The sequence below is a fragment of the Crinia signifera genome, chromosome 3 (genome assembly GCF_055691185.1).
Source record: "Crinia signifera chromosome 3, ASM5569118v1, whole genome shotgun sequence".
Classification (NCBI taxonomy): Eukaryota; Metazoa; Chordata; class Amphibia; order Anura; family Myobatrachidae; genus Crinia; species Crinia signifera.
The window spans coordinates 208432708-208442990 of record NC_139219.1 but is presented as its reverse complement, the minus strand read 5'-3'; the positions used below and the strand labels follow the sequence as shown (position 1 = coordinate 208442990).

Genomic DNA, 10283 nt, shown 5'->3' with positions numbered 1-10283 from the left:
AACCACGTTACCTTTCCAGAGTGTAATACCAGGCCCCATTTGGTCCTCAATCGTCACCCCTTTTCAAAAAAAATATTTCTGGAAAGGGGTGATAAGCCAGGAGAAATGGTGCCGAATGAGTGTGCAATAGGTTGGGTGGAAAGCATACCTTGAAACCACGTTACCTTTCCAGAGTGTAATACCAGGCCCCATTTGGTCCTCAATCGTCACCCCTTTTCAAAAAAAATATTTCTGGAAAGGGGTGATAAGCCAGGAGAAATGGTGCCGAATTAGTGTGCAATAGGTTGGGTGGAAAGCATACCTTGAAACCACGTTACCTTTCCAGAGTGTAATACCAGGCCCCATTTGGTCCTCAATCGTCACCCCTTTTCAAAAAAAATATTTCTGGAAAGGGGTGATAAGCCAGGAGAAATGGTGCCGAATGAGTGTGCAATAGGTTGGGTGGAAAGCATACCTTGAACAATATAAACAATATAAAACCACAATTTATTCCAAAAAAAAATAATATATAGGATATTGAAAAACAATAAACGAGAACAATTGTTCAATGTAAAAAAATAATAAGTTAATACAACAAAACATTCTACATAAGGACAAAACATTCTACGTATGGAAAAATTCAGAATTGTCCAGTGGTGGTGGGGCATGTGTACTCAGCAGAGCAGAGTACACACTACTGGAGATGCTTGTGGAAGGTGTGGGTGGGGCGGGTGTGGAGGCTTGCGGTCGATAGAAATGTTCTGCAGGCACTTCCGGCACATAACTATAGGGGGGGTGGTGTGGGTAATGTGGTGGGGGGGTGACAGGTGCATGCAGCATCATACAGGGCATAAACTCCAGGTTTTCCGGCAGTTTTTTTTGCTGTGCCCTTCGCAATGCATCAAATATGATACTTTTAAATTTTATAACGGTTTCTTCGTCCATGCTGCGCATCTCCGTTTCTATCATTTTTGTGAAGTCTTTTAATGGATCTTCCGGCTTATTTAGTCTTGCCGCTGCCAGCTGAAAAAAGCCTTCTGACTCGGTGGCCACAGGAGCGGATCTTTTGTTTGTGGTCCTCCTCCTCTGCCTAGGTAGTGGTGTTGTCAAAGGGGTGGAGGTGGATGCCTCTCCTGGAGAATCCAGTGCAGAAACCTTTGTTAATGAAGCAGACACGTCCAGAGTATGATCCTGAAAATAAAAATAAAATGGTTTAGGACCTTGATTTAACATTGATAAAAGGTCACATACATAAGAGGTTTTAACTTACCAAATCTTGGCTCTCCTCCTCCAGCCTCATTGCGCAGGGCTCAGGATCAGCACTACCCTGTCCCAACACCCGTGCTTCCCTTTCCAACAGGAACTGCAGTTGGTCGTAATACCACAGTGTTGGTTTATACACCTCATCAGTCCCGGCTCCAGATTTTTGCGAGTCAGTCACTCTCTTGTTCTCCTTCATAAAAACGGTCCTTAAATTTGCAATCTTGCGTTTTACAAAATCAAGATTTGCATCAGCTTTATGCAATTTGCTGTATTCTACCAGCTGCATGTAGGCAGCATCCCTCTTCTGCTTATTGGAGAAGTCCTTCAAGGTAATTCTCCATAGGCATTCATTCTCCCGATAGCGGTTAATGAAGCCAGTAGAAAATTTGCGATCACAATACTGTGCCATATCTGTTATATAAGAGAGAGAGAGAGAGAGACAGTTTGAGGTTTACTTTTATGTAATTACTGTCCACTGCCAGCTGCATAGTTGTTTAGTTTCAGGGTGGCAGCGCGTGCCGCCTTACTTCTGTCATGTACGTTATCAGCGTTAAGAGTAGCAGCGCTGGGTTGCCTTGGAAGAGTCAGCGTAGCACGCTGATCACGTACATGACAGAAGTAAGGCGGCATGCGCTGCCGCCCTGAAACTGAATTCTGGCAGCTTGCCAGCTGCCTATTTGTGTAAACAGTCGCTACGCTACTAGCATAGCTTAAGGCAGTCTGGCAAGATTCATAGAGTGGCACATGCTGCCGCCATGAAACTAAACAAGTAACCGATGGGGGAAGACAATGTTGTTCGTGCAGGATGCATCCTCTTTTATTGAACTGGATGCAGGCCTTATTACATAATGGCACAATGTAATCCCACATTGAATATTCCCCATTGTGCCATTATGCAATAAGGCCTGCATCCCCCATACACATGCAAATACAAACATTGGCGGCAGAGTGTAATCCCCCCCCCCCCCCTACACATACACAAAAATCAATGTTTTCAATTGCATGTGTATGGGGGATGCAGGCCTCATTGCATAATGGCTCAATAAAAGAGGATGCATCCTGCATGAACAACATTGTCTTCCATTGTGCTACCGTGCCATGAATTCCCCATTATGCACAGCAAAAGCCGATGGTGTTTATTTGTAATGTTGTTCGTGCAGGATGCATCCTCTTTTATTGAACCATTATGCAATGAGGCCTGCATCCCCCATACACATGCACTTAAAAACATTCCACTGTGCCACCAATGTTTTCATTTTGCATGTGTATGCTGGATGCAGGGCTTATTACATAATGGCACAATGTAATCCCACATTGAATATTCCCCATTGTGCCATTATGCAATAAGGCCTGCATCCCCCATACACATGCACTTAAAAACATTCCACTGTGCCACCAATGTTTTCATTTTGCATGTGTATGCTGGATGCAGGCCTTATTACATAATGGCACAATGTAATCCCACATTGAATATTCCCCATTGTGCCATTATGCAATAAGGCCTGCATCCCCCATACACATGCAAATACAAACATTGGCGGCAGAGTGTAATTCCCCCCCCCCCTACACATACACAAAAATCAATGTTTTCAATTGCATGTGTATGGGGGATGCAGGCCTCATTGCATAATGGCTCAATAAAAGAGGATGCATCCTGCATGAACAACATTGTCTTCCATTGTGCTACCGTGCCATGAATTCCCCATTATGAACAGCCAAAGCTTTTGCTGTGCATAATGGGGAATTCATGGCACGGTAGCACAATGGAAGACAATGTTGCTATGGCCCCCCATACAATGAATAAATTCATTGGTGCCCAGTGGCTATGGCCCCCCTCCCCAGATGGGGAATAATAAAATCATTGGTGGCACAGTGGCTATGGCCCCCCTCCCCAGATGGGGAATAATAAAATCATTGGTGCCCAGTGGCTATGGCCCCCCTCCCCAGATGGGGAATAATAAAATCATTGGTGGCACAGTGGCTATGGCCCCCCTCCCCAGATGGGGAATAATAAGATCATTGGTGGCACAGTGGCTATGGCCCCCCTCCCCAGATGGGGAATAATAAATTCATTGGTGGCACAGTGGTTGTGGGTATGCGCAGAAGTAAAGGTCGTTGGTGGCGGAGTGGGGAAAAAAAAAAAAATACTTACCAACTCCGGAGTCCAGCGCCGCTTCCTCTCTGTACCGCTGCGTCCTCGCAATGAAGAGAAGGTCGCGGCGGCCCCGGTGTCCGGCGTCATGGGGGGGCGCCGGTCTCCTGTAGCTTCGTCGGCGCCCGGAGTGTCATCGGGGGCGGCGCCCGGAGTGTCATCGGGGGCGGCGCCCGGCGTGTCATCGGGGGCGGCGTCCGTCACGTGAAGGGGGGCGGCGTTGTGGGACTTCAGGGCGGCGTCCAGCGTCGCTCAGAAGGCCCTGCTCACATCCGAGGCCACAAATGAGCAGGAGCTTCTGAGCGACTGCTCTTGATTGACGGGCAGGTCCCCCATACACATGCAAATACAAACATTGGCGGCAGAGTGTAATTCCCCCCCCCCCTACACATACACAAAAATCAATGTTTTCAATTGCATGTGTATGGGGGATGCAGGCCTCATTGCATAATGGCTCAATAAAAGAGGATGCATCCTGCATGAACAACATTGTCTTCCATTGTGCTACCGTGCCATGAATTCCCCATTATGAACAGCCAAAGCTTTTGCTGTGCATAATGGGGAATTCATGGCACGGTAGCACAATGGAAGACAATGTTGCTATGGCCCCCCATACAATGAATAAATTCATTGGTGCCCAGTGGCTATGGCCCCCCTCCCCAGATGGGGAATAATAAAATCATTGGTGGCACAGTGGCTATGGCCCCCCTGCCCAGATGGGGAATAATAAAATCATTGGTGCCCAGTGGCTATGGCCCCCCTCCCCAGATGGGAAATAATAAAATCATTGGTGGCACAGTGGCTATGGCCCCCCTCCCCAGATGGGGAATAATAAAATCATTGGTGGCACAGTGGCTATGGCCCCCCTCCCCAGATGGGGAATAATAAATTCATTGGTGGCACAGTGGTTGTGGGTATGCGCAGAAGTAAAGGTTGTTGGTGGCGGAGTGGGGGAAAAAAAAAAAAATACTTACCAACTCCGGAGTCCAGCGCCGCTTCCTCTCTGTACCGCTGCGTCCTCGCAATGAAGAGAAGGTCGCGGCGGCCCCGGTGTCCGGTGTCATGGGGGGGGGGGGGGCGCCGGTCTCCTGTAGCTTCGTCGGCGCCCGGAGTGTCATCGGGGGCGGCGCCCGGAGTGTCATCGGGGGCGGCGCCCGGCGTGTCATCGGGGGCGGCGTCCGTCACGTGAAGGGGGGGCGGCGTTGTGGGACTTCAGGGCGGCGTCCAGCGTCGCTCAGAAGGCCCTGCTCACATCCGAGGCCACAAATGAGCAGGAGCTTCTGAGCGACTGCTCTTGATTGACGGGCAGGTCCGTTCTGAATCTTGTGCAGATTCAGAACGGCGGGGGCGCGCATGCAAATCGCTGTGTGGGCTATACACACAGCGATTTACATGCATTTTCAGGGATTTTCTGAGTGATTTGTTAAAATCGCTCAGAAAATGCCTGCAAATTGTGCTGTGTGTGGGGCCCATTACTGTTTTTTAACCTAGACATTATCACTTCATCATTATCTAACAGTAATGGATGTTCTGGTTAACATATAAGCAGGATACAGTCACTAGGTCTACAACAACTAGGTCGACAAGCATTAGGTTGACACCACTAGCTGACATGTGCCGACAGGCAGTATTTCATGCCTTACCATCCACTAGGGTGTGGCAAGGCACCGTGCCTGAAGCATGGGGAGCATATCGAGCCATGTAAGGGGACTTAGTGCACTTTTTTAGTGTCCATGTCGACTGTCGACATTCTGAATAAAAAACATGAAAAACCTCATGTTAAGCTTTTGACTGTCAACCTTTCCCATGTCGACCTTATGACCCTGTCAACCTAATGATCCTTTTGACCTAACCCCATGTTGACCTTCAGTCATGTCAACCTAGTGGTGTCAACCTAATGCTTATCAACCTAGTTGCTGTCTATCCAAGGATCCATCTCCCATATATTCTGAACTATTCCATACTTCTCTACACTCCTTAAAGCTGCGGAAGGCTCCCAACCTTTAGGGTAGTCCCATGAAGGACCGGAAGGACAGGTCACTTTCCTGTATCCCTGCGCATCCTTCCCGGTTCCATTTGAAGTAGGCAGGGTGAAGATAGTAACAATGAAATTCTTGCGATATATGAGGTGCAATATATAAGTGACAGGTACACAAATAAAACCCAGATTGCTAGGAAGACACCCATCCCAGCCAGGCAGAGGTATAGCTAGGTGACAGGGTGCCCTGAGAACCCACCCCCAGGTATATTTCCTTATTATAAGTACCCCTTACAAATTATGCCGCAGAAACCGTAATGCTTATTTCATTTTATGACACACAAAATAATGCTCATTACACATTGTGCCATGCATTGTAATGCTCATTACACACTATACCACACTGTAATGCCTATTACACTTTATACCACACAATGTAATTACTATTACATATTATAGCACGCACCATAATGGCTATTATATATTATACCATGTACAGTAATGCTTATTAGATATTATGCCACACACAGTTTTGCCACTGACACCGTTATGCATAAAAGTGCGTTTTTCACATATAATGAACCACACTAGTGCCACTCACACACATAATGCCCTATGAAGTGCTGCTTACCTTTTTGCGCATTTCTAGGAGTTACAGCACATACTTGTTGACACAGTTTTCTTTGCTTGTTGCCAGGGGGATACATGCTCTTTGCCAGGGGATTCATGATCATTGTCGGGGGGGGAAACATGCTTGTTGCCAGGGTAGAGGGTTGCATACTCATTGTCAGGGAGGGTTACATGCTCTTTGCCAGGGGGATCATATGCTCATTGCCAGGGAGCTGCAGGCATACAGTGCCCAGCGTTCCCGAAATCTGCACTTCCAGGTAGTGCTGTATTCTCTTCACTCCCCTGGCAGAAAATAGAGTGCAGGAGGACCTCTACATTCTCTTTCCAACAAGGCGATGGCAGTCTTTGTAGGGACACAGGGTCTTTGTATGCTGACAGATTGTGTGCCCCACAGCATGCCGTTCCTCCCTGCCCTCTTGTCCCAGCTCCTGTCCTCGGTGGATACACTGGAGGAATGAGGAGAGGGAACTGTCAGCACCCCCTCTCATATCCTCAGCTCCTGGAGTTTGCGGTCCATAGAAGGCACCTTTCCTACGCCCCAGCTCCCAGGTAATAGACAGGAGTCACTTAGATTTTGATTGTGTTGCAAATTACGTTTGAACTCCACAACAGAAGATATATTAAAAATGTTGTTTAAAAAATGCTAGAACTAACAGCGCAAGTTATTTACAGTGACTTGTCATTGTGTAGTGGGTAAGGGGAGGTGCATTCTGCTTCTCCTAGATATAAGGCAGTGATGGCTAACCTTGACACTCCAGCGGTTGTTGAACTACACATCCCAGAATGCCCTGCTACTGTTTTACTATTTGGCCATGCTGAAACGTGTAGTTCAACAACAGCTGGAGTGTCAAGGTTAGCCATCACTGATATAAAGGATACAGTGTGCTGATAAATTTGGGGAGGGGACTCTGGGACTGAATTCCCAGGAATAGAGGTATAATCTCCAACTAACCACTTTTCTTTATAATTGCAGCTTCAATAGACTAGAGATAACTCCAAATCGAAAGAACAGAGAAAACAAAGATATTGAGAAAAATGCGCCAATCTCTGCCGAACCAACCATAGCCTCTCTCACCAACACCTTCACTCCACCTGTAAGATCACCCTGTGTCACTGTTAAGCATGTGTTTGGTGCTCCTTCTGTGTCATAGGAGCCCCTAAAAAAAATGTTGAAAACGATTGCTAAACAGAAACATTGACGCAGAGGTAAAGGGATTATACAACTGATCATTAGCTGCCATGGTGGAATACATCAGGCTGATGGTAGAGGGTGAGAGTGGGGCAAACACCATGAGGCCATGGACCCCAGCTGCTAACAAGGCTCCATGCTGTTTGGTGGCGGAGCACTCCTTTGCCAGAGGACTTGACCTCCGTGTTGTGCGCAGCTAAGCCCAAAGCACTTTACAGGCGTTCCTGGTGAATAACTAAGGGGGAGATGTATGAAGCAGGGATAAGGGAGGAAAAGTGATAAAGTACCAGGCACTTTATCACTTCTCCTCCTTTATCACCGCTTCATACATCTACCCCATAGTAATTAAGGCTGAAAAAAGACGTTAGCCCATTGAGTTCAACCTATGAACACTTATAAAAAACTGTCTGTTTAACATGGTGTATTAATAAGGTTTCCTAGTGCATGTTTGTACACTGATATGCAAGGACATTACACTAATGAATATCACCTACTGTGCGGGCAGGTGGGAGTGGAGCTAGACCAGACAGAAGGAGTCTCACCTTAACATGTACAATACATACAGAAATACTGAGGAAAGGAGGGAAACATTGGGCCTAATTCAGATCCGATCGGAAGGGGACTCATTTGGCCCTGTTCTGAAGGTGGGTGGTCTATGCATGCACATATTTGTACATGTGCAGAACCCTGAGTGCGAACGCTATCGCCGAGTATCATACTCACTGAGGCTTTGCACGAGTAGCAGAGGGAGATGGGCGGGCAGGGGCTGTCATCAGGGGAACACCCATCATTTTATTGGCATTCCCATGAAAATAATTCCCAATTAGTCGCTGCTATAGGCATGCCCTCAATAATTAAATACCCCAGATAATAATAATAATAATAATGATATTTATATAGCACTTTTCTCCCAATAGGAATCAAAGTGCTTTACCATTGTCTTTACAGCTCAAAATACAAAACAAGCTTAACTGTAGATATCAGTAAAATGCTTGAGTAAATAGTCTATTTTCAAAAGATTCTACAGTCGGGGCATCTCGCACTGTGCGAGGAAGAGAGTTCCATAGAGTTGGAGCAACAAAGTTGAAAGCTCGACCCCCAGATGAACTGAGGGAAATTCTGGGTGCTGGGTACTTATGTATTATCTGGGCTCCCATGTTAAATGCACCCCATTTTTTCATACCCCTACTATCCAACTACGCATGGAGTTGATTTTATATAGTGTGGCGAGCGAAGCGAGCGAGCCCCGCGAGGGGACGCGGTCTCATAAGAAAAACGGGAGCCCAGATATTACATAAGTACCGGGTACTGTTAGTAGTACTTCTTCAACGGATCATAGTAATCGAGTAGGACAGTAAGGAATCAGCAGCTGCTGCAGGTACCTTGGGCCTTGGTCATGTAGGGCCTTGAAAGTGAGTAAGCCAATCTTGAAAACAATTCTCCATTTTACAGGTAGCCAGTGAAGGGAGTATAGAATGGGAGTTATGTGGCAGGAGCGGGGTTGGTTAGTTAATAGTCTGGCGGCTGCATTTTGTACCAGCTGCAAGCGGTGCAATTGTTTTGCTGGGAAACCCAGGTAGTGAGCATTGCAGTAGTCTAGGCGTGATGATATAAATGCAGGTATGACTTTAGGCAGGTCTTCAGAGGGAATTAAGTGCTTGATTCTGTCTATATTCCTTAGATGATAGAATGAGGATTTGATTGTGGCTGACACCTGGTATAGCAGATAGCAATTAGAAAGTAACATAACACTGACATATAATTTATATAGCTGCAAAACGTCACCATTACATTCCCAGGCAGGTCCAGCCGCCTTTGTGACATCATAATAGAGTTGTGACATCATATCAGGGGGTAGGCTGTCACTGTCTCCTTTGATAGCAAGTTTCAGGAGAAAAGGAAGAATGATGTGCTTTTATGATACTAATATTATCAGCATGACACAGCGGTGCCGATACCTCATAGAGGAAGTGAGTGGACACTTATATTATTTGAATTATTTGGACTCATATGTATTTGTATATAGTTTGTTTGACTAGTTAGTGACTTTTATTCCTTTTTATACTGATTTTCGGGAGCCTCCTGACCATTCCGGTAGAGTAGGTAAGTATGGGGGAGGGATATGCCTTAGCTTATGACATGTGTGTGGGTGGGATTAGCAATTGATTGCGGAAGGCTCATTTCTATTTCCATATTTATGCTCCGGCAGGTTTACATCATCCTGCTGTCTCTCCAGTCAACATCTCCAGAGGGAGTCTATTATGCAGAAGAGCCGCTTGCGTCAGCTCCACCAGATGACATTTATTATTCAGACGAGGATGTGGAGCCCACGCAGAAGTAGACAAAAATGATGGTTACATGCTCATTGCCAGGGGGATCATATGCTCATTGCCAGGGAGCTGCAGGCATACAGTGCGCCAGCGTTCCCGAAATCTGCACTTCCAGGTAGTGCTGTATTCTCTTCACTCCCCTGGCAGTAAATAGAGTGCAGGAGGACCTCTACATTCTCTTTCCAACAAGGCGATGGCAGTCTTTGTAGGGACACAGGGTCTTTGTATGCTGACAGATTGTGTGCCCCACAGCATGCCGTTCCTCCCTGCCCTCTTGTCCCAGCTCCTGTCCTCGGTGGATACACTGGAGGAATGAGGAGAGGGAACTGTCAGCACCCCCTCTCATATCCTCAGCTCCTGGAGTTTGCGGTCCATAGAAGGCACCTTTCCTACGCCCCAGCTCCCCGGTAATAGACATGAGTCACTTAGATTTTGATTGTGTTGCAAATTACGTTTGAACTCCACAACAGAAGATATATTAAAAATGTTGTTTAAAAAATGCTAGAACTAACAGCGCAAGTTATTTACAGTGACTTGTCATTGTGTAGTGGGTAAGGGGAGGTGCATTCTGCTTCTCCTAGATATAAGGCAGTGATGGCTAACCTTGACACTCCAGCGGTTGTTGAACTACACATCCCAGAATGCCCTGCTACTGTTTTACTATTTGGCCATGCTGAAACGTGTAGTTCAACAACAGCTGGAGTGTCAAGGTTAGCCATCACTGATATAAAGGATACAGTGTGCTGATAAATTTGGGGAGGG

The 10283-nt window shown here is 46.5% G+C and overlaps 2 protein-coding genes across 2 annotated transcripts; one reads left to right on the top strand and one right to left on the bottom strand.

Annotated features, from left to right (window-relative positions):
• Positions 1-493: 493 nt before the first annotated feature.
• On the bottom strand, positions 494-2118 carry LOC146062640 (uncharacterized). Its single transcript, XM_083174718.1, has 2 exons — positions 1250-2118; positions 494-1170 (listed from the first exon to the last, which is right to left on the bottom strand). The coding sequence occupies exons 1-2, from the start codon at positions 1649-1651 to the stop codon at positions 604-606; spliced, it is 969 nt and encodes a 322-aa protein (XP_083030844.1). The 5' UTR covers positions 1652-2118; the 3' UTR covers positions 494-603.
• A 4094-nt stretch (positions 2119-6212) lies between these two features.
• LOC146064150 (uncharacterized) lies at positions 6213-9936 on the top strand. Its single transcript, XM_083177329.1, has 3 exons — positions 6213-6551; positions 6976-7096; positions 9401-9936. The coding sequence occupies exons 1-3, from the start codon at positions 6457-6459 to the stop codon at positions 9530-9532; spliced, it is 348 nt and encodes a 115-aa protein (XP_083033455.1). The 5' UTR covers positions 6213-6456; the 3' UTR covers positions 9533-9936.
• Positions 9937-10283: the final 347 nt, after the last annotated feature.